Source organism: Tribolium castaneum, chromosome 1, assembly GCF_031307605.1.
Source record: "Tribolium castaneum strain GA2 chromosome 1, icTriCast1.1, whole genome shotgun sequence".
Taxonomy (NCBI): Eukaryota; Metazoa; Arthropoda; class Insecta; order Coleoptera; family Tenebrionidae; genus Tribolium; species Tribolium castaneum.
In genome coordinates, this window is record NC_087394.1 from 21,398,797 (window position 1) to 21,418,948 (window position 20,152).

The 20,152-nt window shown below is 32.0% G+C and overlaps 1 protein-coding gene across 3 annotated transcripts in view; it reads right to left on the reverse strand.

Moving 5' to 3' along the window:
- Nucleotides 1-2,734: 2,734 nt before the first annotated feature.
- The window catches only part of LOC656793 (uncharacterized protein), a 132,144-nt gene continuing 114,726 nt past the window's right edge, over nucleotides 2,735-20,152 (reverse strand). For 2 of the 3 annotated variants that reach the window (XM_008201010.3, XM_008201009.3), the window contains 4 exons: nucleotides 19,333-19,481; nucleotides 15,688-15,900; nucleotides 12,251-12,400; nucleotides 2,735-7,545 (listed from right to left, as the gene is read on the reverse strand). In XM_008201010.3, the coding sequence (XP_008199232.1) occupies nucleotides 6,730-7,545; nucleotides 12,251-12,400; nucleotides 15,688-15,900; nucleotides 19,333-19,481 (1,328 nt within the window). In that variant the 3' untranslated portion in view covers nucleotides 2,735-6,729. The remainder of the gene's footprint in view (nucleotides 7,546-12,250; nucleotides 12,401-15,687; nucleotides 15,901-19,332; nucleotides 19,482-20,152) is intronic. The other variant, XM_064355394.1, reaches the window with a different exon arrangement.

Below are 20,152 nucleotides of genomic sequence, written 5' to 3' on the forward strand. Positions count from 1 at the left end.
TGAACACTATACTTTTTCTACAACCTCGCTTATTATAATATTATAGCAATCTCAAAAACATATTTTTTTATTTACATGGTTTATTATTTTTGTGTAATTGCCACGAGAATCAATTCGTTGTTTAAGGAAACTAACAAATTAATACTTAGGTAAAAATCTCGGTTTGTTTTCTTCTTACTATTTTGATCTTGCGTAAGTGTAAGTCTTTAAAATGCCTTATAATGTAAACTTTTTTTAAAGTATAAGTAAAAGTTTTTGCTCTAGAAATTTAGATGAAACAATCTGAGTCAAATCTGCCAAGACTTGATTAGCTTATAACTTCGGTTTACACATTACCCAGCTATTTTGTCTTTTAAATAAATTAGTCAAGATTCTTGACTAGTTTGTAAACTAGCAGCTATTCTAGTTGAAACTGTGTAGTCTATTAAAATAGTCGTCAGTTTTGCTAACTAGTCAAGTTTACACAGTGTATTGAGGTTCTTATTAAACTGAACAACTTAAAAAAATTCATATCAATGCATTACTTTATTTCCAAAATCTTCTGTATTTTATGATAAACTGAACACCAGATAACACACATATCACCATTAATTGTATGATCTTAAGTTCAGTTTTAAAAAATCCATGTCAATGCATTGCAAAGAGTTCCATAGAAACGCCAATGTTCAGCAAAATAAAATCTTCATTGTATACTTACCTGATATTAAATACCTATAAACACAACAAAACAAAAAAGAGTAAATTTTCTTTTTTCATCATCTCAAGTTATCACCTGACACGACACCTTGAAGTACACCCGTTGTCAAAACCATGTCCTGTAGCCCAAAACTCATACCCGTGAATAAAAAGTATGGAACCAAGCAGTTTTGTTTTAAATTATCTATCTACTTTTTGAAAAGAATAGTCACATGATAAAAAACTACAAGTAAGTGATATTTTTCAAAACCAACTTTTTTTCGTTTTTCGCACTTTTTTTACATTTTTGAAAAAAGATTACAATTTACTCCTAAAAACTAAACTAAATTATGATATATTTTTTGTAAAAAAAGTAAAAGACTGAAATACTGTGTCAAACAAAACTGTGAAACTTAACACATTATTTGATGATTTCTGTTTCATTAATAATCTCGTAAAAGCACACAATTTATTCCATTATAGCTAAGTGCATGTACGAGAAGTAGAAGATTCCTAATATGACTTGTAATTTTTTGTAATTGTCTCACAAAAGTCGAACTACTAGTTCTTCGTTATTCTATCACATTACCTAAAATGGTTTACGTTCAAACTTTTTATGTTGAAATGAATTTTCTCTCAGTAATCATATCTGACCGTCGCTTCGCTGCTTTTGTGTTTATCCTCTTTAACCCACGTTAACCCTTCTCTCGTAGTAAGTAGCGTTTAGTGCATTTAAATTTAAAGCTAAAGTTACGCTATCTACAATAATTCAACCAGATTTTGCTTTTACCACTTTCGGTTGCAAAGTACAACAGTTAAAAAGTTTTAAATGAACTCGAAATGCAAATAAAAATAATAAGCTGAAACGTAACAAACATTAGCAGATGTTCCTTTGTTATTTGTAAAATGAGCGACACAAAGTGCAGTTGCAAAATATTACTCTAGAGATGTTAGTAAAACATTTCTTGTAGTAATGAATGCAAACAATACACAATGGAGCCATAGCGCATGCAACAACGATTTTTGATGCTTGTTTTTAATTTGTGGATGGTAAAAATAGATCAAACAAATTTCAAAAATTTATTTTCCAATTAATCATAAGTCAGTCATGCAATAAATGTTAAACTAGTCTAATATCGATATAAATTAATTGTTGAATCAGCCTTGATTGAACAATAAATTACAACGTCCGTAAATTTAAGCTTTGTACATAGCACTTTTAATTACATTTTAAATTATTGTACAGTAACAAATCTATTTCTATTTCCTAGAATTTATTGCCTTGTACAATACTGCAGCTGATGTCATTTATCTTACGCTAATATTTGACTATTTTACGAGATAATTAAACAACAATTGTATTAAAAATAAACTTCCTACAAACCTAGCGCATTGTGTAAAAAAATACGTCATAAATGGCAGTATTACACTGGAATAATAATTACGTTATAGCGTTATCACATTTCTAATTTCTCCAAATAAACATAATTATAATTAAATTAGAACTAATTATAAAATGTCTAAAAGTCGCTTCGAGTGACTGATTGAAATTTAGTTATTCTGCTGGTTTCAATTAGTGACTTCGTTTCGCGCGAATCTTGCTAAGCAGATATTTGTGAAATGTATCTCATTTCACGCTATCAGCGTTTAATGAGGAGTCTTTTCACCAGCATTTTTTCATGCGATAAAGCCCTAAACTGCAACTAACTCAAAGGAATTTCTCCAGACGTCAAAACGTCGTCACTTTGCCCAATTTCAAGCCTAACAACTTCCTCTGTTTGCGTGCGCTCAGCTTGGATAAGAGGTTTCTCGTTCCTTCAAGTATCGCTCGTTCGTCATCGTCCTCCTCCAGATCGGGGTCCTGACAGGATACGAAGCCGCTCTCGGGTCGCGAGATGGAAGGCGGCTCCAGCAGCTCGAACCAGCGCTCCACTTTGGCCGTCGAACTGAGCTAAATGCAGAAATTTAGTTTTTGAAGGGTGCTTTTAGCGAAAGTGCCTTGTTGCTTGCCTCGTTTTTAATGGAAACATGACCGGGTGCGGAGGAATAAATTATTACATTTTGCAAAACAAAGTTTATTTCAATACATTAAAAATAACATCAGCTAACATCGCTTTAGTAAAACAGGAGACATTTCGAAAATATGTACATCTAGCAATACTGGCTCAAGGATAAGTCTCAACAATGTTACAAAATACGGTTAGGTTTTTGGTAAATGTTTTACATGTAGCTACGTAACCAAAGTGGAAGGCAATGAATAAAAAGTCTAAAAGGAATTTTTTTAAAAGTAAAGTGTACGCTAAAAGCGTAAACGGTTGCAAATTCTGTTTTCAACAACGAGAAAATATTTTCAACCCACATCAATTTAAAGTCTCTTTAAATTCTGACTTAAATTGACCATTTTTGGTTTCAATATATTTTAAATTATTAAATTATTTTAGTCTTCTATTACAAAACATAAGACTTGCTTTATACACAATGATTCAAAAGTGGCGAACCAACTTTCTAATGGTGATAAAAGGCATTCAGCTAAGCATAAAAAATGAAATTGATCTTTTTTTATTGTTATTCTGTTTTTCCAATCTTGACGGATTTAATTTATTGCTCAGTTCGCTATTTGTTAAACGTTTTGTACACCATAAGATACAAATTGGTGATTTTTTAAACAGGTATCTATTTAATGTTACCGGGATTGTCATTTGCGCTAGTTAGATTCAAGAAAAAATTAATATCGTGAAAAAATGCGCAAACAAATTTTTGTGATAGGTAATTTTAACTTGGATGTTTATGTTGGATCTCTTCTATCACTACCCAAGAGATGGACCAAGATTTTTGAACCATCCTGTATAAGCATTTTTAAACTGGGTTGATTTAATCACAATTAATATTTCTTGATACATTTGTACGTAAATCTAAACGTAAATTTTGAAATAACGAAATTCCTAATATGTGGTAGACTACGTAAATATAGGATGGCGCAAAAGTAGATCTAATGTAAAACGAAATATTCTAATAGATTTTGTTCTGTTGTGAGTGTTATGATCCGGAAGCTTACTTATTATTTCAAAAGATTTCGTTGAAACAACCCTAAAAGTTAAAAAAAAGTTCCATAAGCATGCATACATAATCAAAGGAGAAAAAAACATGAGGATCAATACTACATATACAATTTTAGCTATGTATTCGTATTTAGATTTTTTATTTACGTATTTATTTACTTCTGCGTTTGTGATTTCTAAATGCGTTAAGCTCATTCTTGAGTTTTGATTTTCTTCAATTCTAAAAAATCTGATCAAACAAAATATCACAAAAAATTGTTAAAGAAAAACTCCGTTAGTAGAGTCTTCGAAGTATCAATTTTATTCCAGTATAAGAAGCTACTTGTTACTGCATTAAACTAACATCAAAAAAATTACTTAATAAAATGCCAAAGGTCCTTTTAACTCTTATTTACTATTAATTATGTTACTTACTCTAAATTGTTAATAATTTTAGTGTAAGTAATTAACTCTTACAATGGAAAAAATAAATATCTATGTCGATCAAAAGAATTATTTCCACACAAAGCCCGAAACTGAAACTCATCTAAAACAAAATTAAATGAACTAATACCTAGTTGATTATTTCAATTATTTAAAACAATAATAGAAAAAATATTGAAATAGAAAGCAATTTTTTCCAACGTTTCAATGTTTACTTACTAAGCTCGACGATACTTGAACAAGAAGAAATTTTTAAAACCTCGATATAAATCGCATTTGTTTCAAAACGTCTAACATGGTCACCAAAAAATTCAAACTTTCTTTTTAATGACAGTGGTGTCTAGTTATAACGAACTCAGAAAATGTTCGTTATACGCGAGATTTACTATAAAAGGTAAATTTAAAAAAAGTTTTTTAGCAGTTATTTTTGCTTTACACATAAATAGGACAAAATATGTAAAGAAGTATTGCATAAAAAAAACATGAATCCTTCTACGAACAGTAACACATATTCTGTGTGAATTTGATAGTTGTGCAAATATAGTAGAGTGTTAGTGTTAGTAGAGCTCAAAAAAAGTGAAAATAACTCAACTTACGTTATTCAATAGTTTTTTATAGTTTCTGAGGTATAGGGAATTTTGATCAAAGAATAAATATTACTCTAGCGCTCAACTTTATACTTTATTAGCAAAAGTTTTAAACAAACATGTCTTTCAAAAATAATTCTTCAAAATCAACTACATTGAGTTAAAATTAGAAAAACAGCCACAAAAAATGAGTTCAACCGTACATAATTATAAAAATGTAAATATTTTCATATGTTTTGGCCAAGATAGTACCGAATTTCATTCTCTCAAATATCGTATCGACAATTAAGTATGTAAACTTCGGAAAAAAGTACTCCAAAGACCCAAATCTAGTTCATATTGCAGTTTATTGACGAATTTTTAGACGGTATAGTAACTGTATTTATATCTCAAAAAGTAGCTAAAAACATTTTATTCTTCGACACTGTCAAAATTTATAATTTTTCTCCTGTGTAAGGAAGTTTGATAACTGTGTAAGATTTCTCATTACAAAACGTCAGATCATTTTAAACAGATTTAAAGCAATTTTAAGCCATGCTGAGTCTAATTTGAAGAATAAAATGTTGTATTCAACTCCTTTTCGTGTAAATCGATTCATTTATTTAACCTTGTGGATAATGAACCATTCGTTTTCACTCGTGGTTTAATATTTCACTTGTGGAATAAATGAATTCAATTCGTTGAATAAATAACTTATGAATATAAGACAAGTTGATTTATTTTGACTTCTTTTGAGCTCTATAATCACCCCATAAAATATTTGCACAATTATCAAATTCACACTGTAATTATCTTTATAAATACTGGTTTTCATTGGTTGTTTTCAGTCAATAATACGTTCATCATTTAACACTTCTCTTGCTGCTTTGTCATATTACTCATTATCAACCCCAACATATTTTTTAAAATGGGGGCAAGAGTTCATTTTAAGAGAAAAATTTAATAATGTTGCAAGTCAAATTTTGTTCGTTGTAAGCGGACTCCACTTTTTTATTTCTTTTATGATTATACAATGTGTTTTTAATCATGTAGTCGTCTGTAAATTTTCCATGTAAAATCAGAAATGCGGCTTTATAGAATTAATGGCAGGCATTTAGACACCGAATATTACTATTGTCCAATTATTAAGTCTCGAATTGGGAAATAAGCTTCGATAATAAAAGTGTTTTCTTGCACATTGTTGCAATTTAGTTGGATTTTAATGAAATTTTTTAAGAAAATTAATTTAATTTCCCAACTGACAGATTTGACATTTATTGGCAGAGCATTCAATTGAGTAGAGCGGAACAATTTTTTTTACATTTAAACCAGTTTTAAAGTAAACTGGATGAGAAACATTTAAAAACACATTGTAATACTGATTTCGGTGAGAAAGTGAAACTTTACTCTTAAGTAATTTGAAAATAAACTTTGACTTTCGTTACCTTCTTTTTTTATTTAAAATACTATTCACAAAAACGATGTACTTATGCGCCATTCTGTATATTAAAACGATTGACGATAATGTCAATATGTGTTTGAGAGCAAATCATTGTTCTGGTACAGATGTTTAAATCAAAATAAAAAAATTCGTAATGCCTTTCACTTTTATCGCAACTAACAGAAATAATAATTTTGCAAGCACCTTATTATTTTAACATATGGAAAAATAAAACATGCAAATCTGTCAATACCAAACCCAACATTTTTAAATAAAATGTATTAACCGTAAACCGTTTTTGTTTGTTTTTCGAAAAACCTTGAAGTAAATATAGTTTGACTAGAAAAAATATCGAACACTGATCTGATTTTTCCTACTAACACCTCTACAACTGCTTATCAAGTAAATGATATTAGAACCTAATATAAACAAGCCTAAATTTACTTGTATTCCTACGATCTGGTAGCAGTTCTGGACGTGTTTTATAAACAAAAACCGACGAAAAACAAAACAAAATGCTATAATTAGTCCTTAAGTTAACGATCGCAACTCTGATATGTCATGATCACTTGGTGGTGTGTCTTGCCCACATGGTGCGCTGCACTTGCGACATCAGTTCGCTCCTGTTGGGCACTTTCTCACTCGTCGACCGTGTGATCGGCGGTCCGTTCAGAGTCCGATCGTCACTAACCCTCAAACTGTCACTCAGTCTCAAGTTGGCCATCAGCGTCCCGGTGTCTTCCGCCGAGTTCGCCGGGACTGGAACTATCACCCGCACCCTTCCCTCGGGATCAGTGGCCGTCAAGGTGCCCATCTGGGACAGGGGCTTGATGAACTGGCCATCCCTTCTGTCGGGACTCGGCTGTCTCTGCACCGCCTGCTGCACCTGCAGGTGGTTCCCCGGGTACATGGGCTCGCCCCCTCTGGCGGGGCTCACCCGGCGCTCCGACGCGGGGCTGCTCCCGGCGAAGGAGTGCCTCATGGGCATGGGTGACGACGGCAGCTTCTTCTGAGTCGGCGACTGCAGGGTGTAGTTGTTGTTGATGAGGGGTTGGTTGTACAGGTTGGGCAAGTAGGGGAGGGTCTGGGTGTAGTTGTAGGCGTATGAAGGGGTGTAGCCGCCCATGTTCTGGAGTCTTTGGAGGAGCTGGGGGTCGTAGCAGGCGTCAACTTGGGGGAAGGAAAAGTTGAACACGCTGCCGGGTGGGTTGTAGGATGTCCGGAGGGGCGAAGGTGGTAGACACGATGTTACTGCTCGGTTTTCGATCAGGCCTTGGGGGTTTAAGCCCAAGGCTTGTAAAGCGCTACTGTTGTCCAGTGAAGCGGTTTCGGAGAGGTGGTCCGAGGAGTAGTTTTCGCCTGACCCCGGCTGCTGTTGCTGCTACGTGCAGGGAAAGAGTGAGAAAGGGACGATTTGATTTCGTCATTTGGGTGAGCGTTTATCGAGGAAACGGCGCAAAAACAAATATCGAAAGGCTGTTCCGTCTAAACTGCACACAAATTTTGAGCGTTTTAAGAATGAAAATTGGCATCTACGCATAATATATTCGGTCCTGTCTACTGAAAATATTTTTACCTTCAATTTCAATATTCTAAACAACAGGAGTTATTATAAGACAACCTTTTTAGCGACACTTCCTATACCTACAGGGTGTTTTAAGTTTTAGTTCCCGTAAAAAATGAATACTTCTATTAGATGTCTCAAAACTATAAAAATGACAACGTCGCAATTTACCGAACTATTTTGTTAAATAAGATCGATAAACTTGTAAAATAGATATTAAAATGATAAGATCTCTCATTGAAAGTATAAATTACATTAGCTATTATTTTTTTTAAGTGCATGAACAAACTTATAACATCTAATTTTGAGAAAAAATGCGACATTGGCGTTTTTATAGTTTTGAAACAGTTAATAGATGCCCAAAGTTTCTAACACGCTACAAATTGATGCATTAATAATGGTATCCCAGATTTTTATAATATGGGCGTGCAATGCAAAAAAACTACATTAAAATTAAAATTTTGCCGTATTTGAAATGTTGAACAATGGATTTGCACCTGATGCCTTTTTTATTTATTATAAAATTTTATTTGAGTGTTGGAAAGTGTTTAAAAAAACAAAAAACCTGCAAAATTAGTGGTTACGTTTGAAAAACTTCAAATATCCATACCTCAATTTTCTGAAATAAAATTTATATTTTAAAATTTCCTACACACATGGTGTTTCACACAACTTTACTAGTCCTGCGCCTAGTGTCTGTACCCATGTATGTATACTCTTCCAAGCGAAATAGTGAAGATTGACTAAAGTAATATTTCATGACAACAATCCAGTTTGGGACAGAAAATGATAAGTCTGCAGTAAAATCCAAATCAGGGTTTCTTCAGGCTTAGGCTTAGGCCCCATATCTGTTCATGGCAATATGTGTTTTGAAAAGTGTGACGAAGTGAGCAATAAACATCTTTACCCGACAAAACCCTAATTTGCATTTTACTGCAGACTAATCACTTTCTGTTCCCAACAGTATTGTTATCATGAAATGTTACTTTAGTCAATCTTCAATATTTCACTTGGAAGAGTATATACAAAAGTCATAAAACACCAGTTCCAAAAAATTCAGATTTAATCATTTAATTTTTGAAAACCCATGGGCCATGACAGTAGTTGTCAAACTAATCAGAATTGTCTTTCAGAAATAATTTTCATGGTTTCTACCGAGAGATATAAGCCAATATTAATACATAATTAATTGGCAAACGTCCGAAATTTTGACACGTCTGCTTATAATATTTTTTACTCGAAAATTAAGGCCAATACAAATAATTTATAAGACACAAATTCTTTAAAAATAATGGGCCTTTCGAATAAAAATAGAGTTACGCCAGTCAGATAACGTATAACAAAAACATGTTCTAAAATGTGTTCAATTGTTGATAGATAAGTAGATAAGTACTTTAGAATACCAAAAAAACAAAAAATAGCACTAAAAGATGTAGTTTTGGCAGCAAATTACCTGTACCAAGTTTTATCAAAACCGATTATTCCGTTAAGAAGTTATTAAAGAAAAATGAAAATAATTTTTTAACTTTGGTGCCCTCGAACTTTTAAACGATGCAACTTAGTATACAGGCTGTCTCGAACTTGACGCCCGTGCTTTGGCAGTTTGGTTTAGGGTGTTAATATAAATCGAAAGTTAAGAGTAAAAAAATTTCCAATTGTCCTTCGTTTTCGAGTTATTGATAAAAATGTAAATAATAAGCTTTAGCTGTCTTTCCAATTATTTGTGCAAAATAATTCAATAGTTGATGTTAGTGATGGGCAAACTTTTAATACATACTACGATCCTACACTCTTTTATAAACAGTCCGTATAAATTACAATAGCTATTAATTTTTTGAAGTGCATAAATAATTTATAACAACTAATTTTAAGAGAAAATGCAACATTGGCATTTACATAGTTTTGAAACAGCTACATTGTAGGCTTTTTGTTGAGTAGTAAACATCATTTCGGAATAATTTAGATTTCACAAGGAATCAATTTTAAAAAATCTTAATCTGTCAATTTTTGACATGTGGCTAAAATTAAATTCTGAGGATACGACCTGCTCTAATTCAGTTCATTTTCGATCTCATGCTATTTCAATAGCAAACTATAAAAAAGCTACAAATACTACCCAATGAAGCAATGAATTTATGGCAATGTTAACATAACATGGAGATTGTTAAATTTAGGTAAAAGAAATAAAAAAGAATGAAATTATCCCCCGTTTAGTAGCAAAACTATATGTAATAGGTACTTGAAGTTCTCCGAAAGTAATCATAAAACTTTTGGCGTTTGTAAAAAATTGCAATTTGAAAACATTAAAAGAAACAACTACACTTACTCTTTCAAAGGCCCAGAAACGATTTCAAAATATTTAAAAGTAGCAGAATTTTTGAAAAAAAAAAGATGCAAATCCAAAACGTAAATCGAAAATGAATGCAATGGATGAATGAAAAAGTGTACGAAATTTGGAAAACCAAGTGAGGAAAGCTTAAAGAAATCAGGAATATTGTTTAGGAGAGATCACAAGGAAATCTCTTGAAGAAAAAAATTAAAACAAAACAGGAAACTTTATGTACCAACTTTGGAGCTGACTCCTCGTGCAAATCCAAAAATGTTTCAAAAAACTGTAAATAGTACTTCGAAAATAATTAAATGGTATAGGAAAAACTGATGATATTTTTCGAAAAGTAGATACGTGTAGAAATATATGAATTTGAATTTGTACCAATTTTCGAAAATATAATATTACGAGAGTAAAAATAAATTCAACACTGTGACAGAAAACGAACGTGCTATACCAGTTCATTTGATGCTTGATCAAAATTTCTGGTATTTCTCCTGTGTAAGGCAGTTTTGATAACTGCTTGGCATTTCTTAATACGAAACGCCAGATTATTTTTAACAGATTTCAAGCAATTTTAAACCTTGTTGAGTCTAATTCGAAGAATAAAATGTTGTATTGAACATGTTTTCGTGTAAAGTAGTTCATTTATTTCACCTCGTGGTAAATAACTACTAGTGTCGGTTTAAAGAAGCGTCATTAAGTTAATCTGCAATTAAATGCATTACTAACTGATCACGTGACCAAATTGAATATATTTTATTGATCCATGCGTGATGTCAACTTTTAACAAAGAATTACATTTTAACAAAGCTTTCTATAAATCGGCCCTTAGTAGCCTTATTATTCCGTCATTAAAATATAGGTAACTTTTATAACAACTGAAAAAATAGTTATTTATTTATTTGAGTGAAAATTGAACCCTTTATTTCACGAGAGTCACGAGTGAAAACGAGTAGTTTATCATCCACGAGGTGAAATAAATGACCCGATTTACACGAAAACGAGTTGAATACAACATTTTAGTCTTCGAATTAGATCCAACAAAGCTTAAAACTGCTTTAAATCTGTTCAAAATTATCTAATGTTTCCTGTTCAGAAATGTCAAACAGTTGTCAAGACTTCTTACACAGGAGAAAAACCGTAAATTTTGACAGTGTCGAAGTATAAAAAATAATTTTCTCTTGTGGAATTCATTATACAATAATTTTGATTTGATTGAGAAAAAGAGAACTACATGAATGAAATTGAATGTTTTTATAGGGTTTTAGAAACGTCGAAAAATATACAAAAGAATATCATTAATCAGATTCCTTCCAATGTGCGGTTTAGACGGAACATATTGTGTACTCCAAAGTTAGAGAAAATTCAAACGAAACTTAAATTATGAGACAAAAAAGTGTTGAAACACCATTAAAATTTTATGAGACCCTCATTTGTACATGATTAGGGGTCTGCTTAAAAATATATTGCCCAAAGAGGAGCAAACATTATAAAAAGTAATTAGATGGTGCGTGAGCAAAGATAAAAAACTTAGTAAAGCCCACATTTACGGAAAACCTTTAACTTAGAACACATTGTTGATTCAGTGCGTTATAAAACAAAATTAAAAATATAAAACCGCTCGCTCATCTAATGAAAATTTTGTTTTATGCAAATCTGCATTAATAATAATTTTTGTTCGTTTTAACTTGATGCTCTTTATTCGGCTCGGAAGCAGAACGTAAAAGATTTATCTACCCACCATTATAAAGCCCATCAAACCTCGGTGCTCATCCCGAATGACGCAACTCACAACAGCAAGAAGTTAATAGCAATATCTTGTTATTACCTAACATTTAGTCGTGGTGAATATGTCCAGAAGCATATGGTTATTATTATCCGACGATTTTGTAAAGACCTGCACACAGAACAGAATGCAACCACTCAGTTCGAGCGTCTGGCGACAGCGGAAAGCTGCGGCGAAAATAATCGCCAAGTATTTAGTTTCTGCACAGTAACATTGGAAGCACAATACGCGCCATGCTTTACGTCAGTCTCCTACTGGAACACCCTACGCATTAAATACCGCGCGGAATTCCATGCAAACACACTTCGAGGGGATTCAATCGCCCCGGTTGTTTCCAATTCAGCAAGCAACAGGCAATTTATTGTCGAGAACAAATCAACACTCCGACATGCTTGGGTACCTACCTGGGGCATCGTCACGTGCGGAGGGCTCTGCTGTTGACTGGCTTTCTCGCCCCCTTGGAGGTGCGCCACGAGGGCGGCTATGTGATCGAGCAATTCCCTGTTGTGGATGAGCAGCTGGTGTGTTCGGGCTTGGGCCTCCAAACGAGCGCTCTAAACAAACAATTTCTACATGATCCAAACAAATTACAATTACAATACTTAATTAATTCATCTTTTAGAGGTTTTTGGTTCATGAAAGTAAAATACTTTATACAGGCTGTCCCAAGGATCCGAAAAAGCTCCATAACTTGTTTATTATTAAAGATATTGACTTTTCGTTTTTTTTAGATTATAGTTGCGTTCCTGCTGCATATTTCTAAAATGTTGCGGTATATATATACAGGCTGTTCCAATAATAAAAAAAACTAAAGTTGTGTTTTTTAAACAGAACACCCTAATTTTTATTGCATTTTTGAACGTAGTTGTTAATGCTGGCGATTTTAATCTTAACTTCTGCTTAGTTTTTGAGTTTTTGAAATAATTTGATTTTTTTGATATAAACACGTTTTATTTAAAAATTTATTACACAAAAATGGAGATTCGTAGAAAAGTAGGACTTTCACCACTTTAAAGAGAAAAGTTCAAACTGTTCGGTTCTAATTGTTTAGCGTATTACAATTAGAAACACAGAAAAATTAAGAAGTTTGTTAAAAGTCGAATAACTTGAAAAACTTAAGTGGAACACCCTATTTTTAGTTCTTGTTTCTCAAAGAATATTAAATTGTATAACAACAAACATAAAGTTTCAAATACCTAAAGTAAATAATTAAAAAGATATTTTACTTTAAAAGTTAATTTCAACAACAATGCACACTATTCATGAGCATTGTTGTTACCATAGTAAACCATATCATAACCGTGGCAACTCCACTACATTCCATTTGTTGGTGTGGAGTTTATACGAGAATTAAAAAATTCGCCATTTATTAAAATTTTAGTTATTTCACTGTAATAAATGACAAATAATGGTCTAAGAATAACATTAAAGTTACTATTACTTCTACTTTTACATTCAGAAACAAAAGTAAAAATTTGGGTGTTCCATTTAAAATTTTTAAATTATATAACTTGAAACAAACATTTTAATTTTTTATCTTATAGATTGCAATAAGCTAATAAAAATAATTCATCTTTGAAGTTCAAACTTTTTTCTTTAAAGTGGTGAAAGTTCTACTTTTCTGAACTTCTTAGTTTTTATGTAATGTTTTTTTTTAAATCGTGTATTTGTCAAAAAAAATCAAATTATTTAAAAGCAAAGCAAATCCGACCAATAACAATTTAAAAACATCTGTGTTAAAAACTACATCCAAAAATGTAAAAAAATATGGGTTGTTCCATTTAAAAAAACATAAGTTTGTGTTGCAGCTAATTTTATAAACACTTTGTATACTTCAAAATAATTTTCTAACATTTTTCACATTGCTGTAACATCCTGTATGTATGTAGTAAGTAGTTCGTAAAAAAACACAGTTTTTGTATTTTTAATTTTTTTGTATTTATAGCATTAGAATGTTAGGGAACGGTTTCAGAAATGAGGGCTGCCAAGAGTTAGTTCTCAAAAATCTACAAGAGCTTGGTAACAAACGCAAAAAGCCGCTGTACTAAATTTGTCTGTCATCAGTCATCACTATAAGCAGTTATCACTGTTATCAGCGGCTTAGGAGACGAGACTGACAATGTTTAAAAAAAATCTTTTTCAAGTCGTTTACTTCTATGTTAGATACAATAATTTCAAAACTACCCTCGTATTTAGAAAACCTTTTACATTTCATCATTATTTTTGAATACAAATTATTGTTAAAGTTCCATGTTTTTTTTCGCCGTATATTGTATGAACGACACGTAACCGTATTAGTTATTAACCCACATTTCTAAAACAAAACAAACTAAAACAAAGAACACTCGAATTTGAAATGAGTATAATTTCAATATCCAAATGAATGCGCTTGCTTAATAAAATTGAAGCAGTAATGGAAACTCATTTGAAACAGCAGCAGAGTTGCATAGTTGCACAAATTTAAGTTGATGATAGCTCATAATTTTACTTATTTACTTATTACATATTTATACCGAGTGTCTCAGCACAATTTTCATTTAAACGATTAATTTATTTATAAAATTAATAAGGTTTTGTAAAACTAATAAAACTAAAAGTTACTAATATTAATCATCAGGAAATATTTACCTAACACCATGTGATCACTTAAATTATTTTATAATATCTAATTAATGCAGACCACAGTATTTCCTTGAAAGTGGTAAATTGTAGCAAATTGTCTTCTTATGAAACATCACATTGATTAATTATAGTTATATGCATTGAAATCCAAAAAAAAATCCCTGCTCTAATTCTTTAAAACTTACTTTTAAACTCTGGTGATAATATTTCGTGATTTACGCGAGAGTAAAAATACTCGTTACTAAGAATATGACTGGAAATAAATGAAAAAAGCCGTAGTTTAAGCTCATTCTTTTCTTTATTAAAAAAATTACTTTAGCCAATGAGGTAACAGAGAATTTTTTCTTTTAAGTTTTAAGTCAAAGTATATTTGTTTGTTTAACTTTTACAAAAGTGTACTTATTTCAGTATAACCAGTTGACTTTTGAAAAGTTATTGACAAAATATGTAGCTATTTTTGACTTTTTTAGACGCTGTTTGTGAAGTCTTTTCGAGAATGAATTGCCGATATTTCACCATTTCCCGTCACCAAGGTAAGTATCCATAATTTTATCTCACGCAATTTTATCTTGGCAAGTTTCCTCCATAAATAATAGAAATGGCACAGTTCAAATATGATTGAATCGAGAATTCCTATATGCAGAAAAAACCTGATTTCTAAAATTATATTAAAAAACATGGCGTACTAGACTAAAAAATACTGAAAAAAAGATAATCAAATCACTACCTATCACAAATTAATTGTGTTAAAATATTACACAATTTCAAATAAAATTAGTCATCAAGAGCTATAAATTTTAGTATTCAATGTTTCCAGTGCCTAACAACATTTCTTGTTTTCATAACAATCGAGTTACAGTTTCCAGATTTTTTTGGAGTTGCGCCAGAAGATCAAAATGATTTCACGTATATTTTAATATAACAACAGGCGATATTTATCAAAAGTTGAAAAAATCCAATAAAGCAGAGATATTTATCACTGGAAATATGACAAGTTGAAGCCAATATCCAAAACTTCCACCATAAATTTGACAGTGCAAAAAGTGCAAATTGAAGACACAACTCTAATTAAAATTCCAGTTTTGCTTTTCCCGAACCATTAAAATTTCATTCTCTGCTCATAAAATCTAAACAAGTGAAACTCGCATAATTCTTGTTTGTTTACAGTTCGCGGCTGAAATCTCGCATGGTCCATGACAACTTCCATAACTCATCATACCTGTTCAGCGGCGAGTTGCTCCCTCGCGAGTTGCAGTTGTGCCATTGCGGCTTGCGTTTGCTGACTCTGCTGTTCCAATTGCTCTCTGAGCAACTGCAGCTCGTGATGCGCCGAAAGGGCGCTTCCTGGAGGCGGCAGCGAGTTGCTGCCGCCGCTGCCGCTCCCGCTGGTGAGGACGTCGCTGTGCGGCGAAGAGTACGTTTCCGCTGACGTCTACAAACAAAACGGTGAAAATAAAAGGATAACATGTAATTCAATAGGGTAAAGGTGCCTATTATGGGACATTTCCTAATATGAGGAGCCACAGTTTTTTCACAAGTTAAAGCCCTTCAAAATAGCGCCACTGATCTACAGGCTGATTCAAACGTGTCGGACCACCATCTTTTGGATAGTGACAAAGGACATGAAACTCACTTAAAAGTTCCTATAGCAGAAAATAAGCCTTTTTTATTAACACATCAGATCATTTTTTTAATGTGTTTCTCGGAAACGACAAATCTTACAACATTAAACATATCTGTTCAAATCACCAATAACTGTTTTATGGTATTCCCAAACATCTAATAATCTCACAAATGGAGACAAAAAATAAGGGTCGTGGTCGAATTGGTTCCCAATAATCTCTATAAGTATAATTCTGTAAAAGGTGATGGTCGAATTGGTTCCCGGGTGATGGTCGAATTGGCTCCCGCATGAGCAGGTAGGTAAAAATGATTAAGCCAAATATATGTTAATATTTTAGATTTAAAGCTTGTAGAAATGTTCAAATAATTATTTTCTTGGCACAAAATCCAACAATAAATTTGATTTATTCATGGCTAACTGGTTACTTAAAAAAAGGAGAATGTAATTTTTTAAGCCCAATGCTCTCCTGTAAATTTCGTAAAATGTTTCGTCTAGTATTGACTATTAAGACATCTCACATAATGACGTTGCGTCCGTTGATATGTCTATTAATACTATTAAAGCATCAAAATAGAGACAAATTACAAAAATAATTTTAACATTTTTCGACATAGTACCCATTAAGTTCTTTGCACCTTCTTCATCGTTTTGGAAGTACTTGAATACTCGAAGAAATATTTATCCATAGCCTTTAAATTGTTAAAATACGATTTGTTTTTGAACGTTTTGGAACTTGTAAATTTGTTCATACACTTACAAACGCCATTTCTGTTATCATAATACTTTAATCTGTTTACCTGACCTACCTGACCGATGGGAACCAATTCGACTATAATTAGAGAGGATTACAGAATTTGGGAACCAATTCGACTCGTCCCAAAATAAAAACTAATAAAACGGTTGCTAAAGACAACAACTAAATAGAATATGTTAAAAATTAAAAATTCAGTTGCTTGGATTTTTAAGCTCTAGTGAACGTCCCTTATCAGTCTTATCGCCATACGAGAGTTGGTCTAACACTAGTAGTTCATATCAACAGCGAGGGATCAGCGCTGGAATTCAGTTAGCTGTGACCAGTGGCGTATTTAGGTCAATTACCGCCCTGGGCTACTTAATTTTGCCCCACCCCTCCCCTCACCTATAACAACATATTTTTAAAAAACAAAAAAAAACATTGATTGGTTAGTTCAAAAAATAAAGAAAAATTTACAATTTTTATTGACAGGAAGACATTTTTGTCGCACTTTGGAAATTTGTGGCACTTAATTCCTTGCCATAGAAATCTTTCAAAATTTTAAATGGTACCACCTTTCTTGTGACACGCCTCCCTCAAATGGACTGCTAAACTGCTTAGATCCTCAAAAAATGTTAGGGATATTGATATTTTAATATGCACTGTTCCACACAGTTAAAGAAGTCTAAAAATTCTAACATCAAACAAATTATATCAATCAAACAATTATGATGCATAAAAAGTAAAAAATATGACGAGAACTAAAAATCTCATCAAAAAAATTTAAAAAATGCAATCCATCTATTTACCAGCTACTTTTTTAAAATCAAAATAAAGATATACAGAATGATTCTTTTAGGGACTACATTAGAAACTTTTTAACTTTTCTTTTTACCTTTTTTCTAGCTAGAGCTTTAAAATTTTGTATACCGTCCAAATCGACCGTTCTAGGTTCAACTAAATTATTTTCAAAATGGCTAAGCTTGCGGAACTACATAAAGTTGGCGTCAAAATTGAATTTTAAGTAGTAGCCACACAATTTTTTTGAAAAAAATCACAAAAAACTGATTTTCAAAGTTAATCAAGTAGACTTTGCACAATGGTCAACAATTGTCAAACTTCAACATTTTATTTAGCTTTTATTTTATTTTATTTCTTTTGATTAATAAATAGCACATTTTTATCGTATTTTTCAAAAGTTTACTTGATTAAAAATGAAAATTATGAGCTATAATTCATTTTTTGCGATTATTTCAAAAACTGTAAGAGATGGAAGATGTTGATAAAAATCTATATAAAAATTGATGTTCTTTTGATTGCCCTTGAAAAAACAGGGTCATTCTATTAAAAAAACTGTTTTATAATCATTTTTTAATCATCATTTTCAAAAAATCATAGTGGTCTTGCAATTTGACAGTGGCCAATCCTGGAGACCTGAGAAGACCCTCAAACCTTTGGCTATCAAATGAAAAAAGAATTATTCACTTATTACAAAGAACCAGTGATATTTTAACAAAAATTTGTATAAAAAAATTGACATACGTCAAAAATTATGACAGATAATTACTAACAACTACGCACTAGGGTACATTTTACTCATCAGTTTCAAGAGGCGAATTTAAAAAGGGAATAAAAATAGGTGGTTACTAATTAAAATTTTAAAGTTAACGCCAATTTCTCGAAATTCTGGAAATTCGGACATTCCGAAAATAACTTAGTTAAACTCAGAATATACAAAATCTTAAGGCACTAGCTATATTAAAAGTTAAAAGATTCTAATGGAGGCCCTAAAAGGATCAGCCTGTATTTGCCGTGCCTAAAATTCTGCCAGCATGGGCTATAGCCCATTTAGTCCTTATATAAATAAAGCACTGGTTGTGGAATAACTTTGTATGTAGCGGTGGCCAAAATTTTTGCAACTTTCGTCGTACAAGTGAATAAGAAAATGTAAAATTGTAGTTGAAATAGAACTAATTTATACTAAGATAAGCAAAAATAATGCGGGGAAATAAATCATAAAGATTCATCTGTGCCCCTTGTTCTGAATGTAAAACCTAGTCAGACTTCTAAATGTTTCCAGAGAAATTTTTGGTTTTGAAAGAAAATGTTAATTTGTTTTAAAAAAGACTGTTATTTTGTTTTTAAAAGTTTGTTATGTTTATATTTTACCTTATATTCATTAAAAAATGGGTCCGTAAACTATTGGTTATTTTTGATTTGCTTCTCTAATATGAGACGTCTCGTACTGGGAACGCATACCTGTCTCAATTAGGAATTTTATTTTAACAGGCAAATTTCACGTACCCGACAAAATCAAGTTTTTAAAGTAAAATTGTTTTTCATCAGAAAAACGACTTCACAAAACAGTAATTCCCAATGAAAAATATTCAAATAAAAAAAATGTGAATTAAATAAATATGTGACTCATAATAGACAACTTTATTATGAATTTTCGGTTTTAGAGAAAATAATTGCGAAGAATTTGATAATGGTTGGGGGTGGCTTACCAAGGGTGATTTTCGGGTGTTGGTGGTAGGTGGAGGCGGGAGAATGTCGAGCTGTTGAGGTTTGGCCGATTTGGTCTCGTTGTAGTCCCGGAAACTCGAATCGTCGGGAGGAAGAGACATCTTGTCACTGGCACCTTCAGAGAGCAAATCTGCAAAAAATATTTCATCAGATGGATAAAAAGATTTAAAAAAACTCTGAAAATGTAAGACATAAGCGGATTGTTTCAAGGATGATGCGCTTATAATGCCGTTTTTTTACGTTACCTACTAATTACGTTTAACCTTTGACTTCTTTCAAATCTGTAAATCAAAATGTTTTGCCAATTTTCTTTACATAATTACAACCCTTCAGGGGTAAAAATGCAAAATTTGTAGGTAATCTTTGTAGGTAATACAATGTGTTCAAAAATGGTTGCTCATCATGTTGACTATGGAATTCAAATTCGGTGTGACGCCTAGTCCAAATGACTATTCTAGTTTTTAGTTCTCGGTGTATTTTTACAAAATTTCGTTTGTCAAAATCAAACTTATTTAAAACAAAATGAAATTTAGATCTGATTTAAAAAAATAGAGAATAATTGAACTCAATGTTTTCGAGCTCGGACCTTTTATTTATTTTGGACAAAAGGGCTCCACAACCCCCACCCCGCCAATAAATATCTTCGCGAAAGACTTGTTCGAAACTCTTTTTATACCGGGTGCTCAAAAACCGGTGCACTAACTCAACAGTGTGGTAGAGAATTGCTTAAAAAAATTTTTTTACATGATAGTAAATTTAAAAATAATTATTCATCATTGTGTTAGGGAACGATTACTTAGT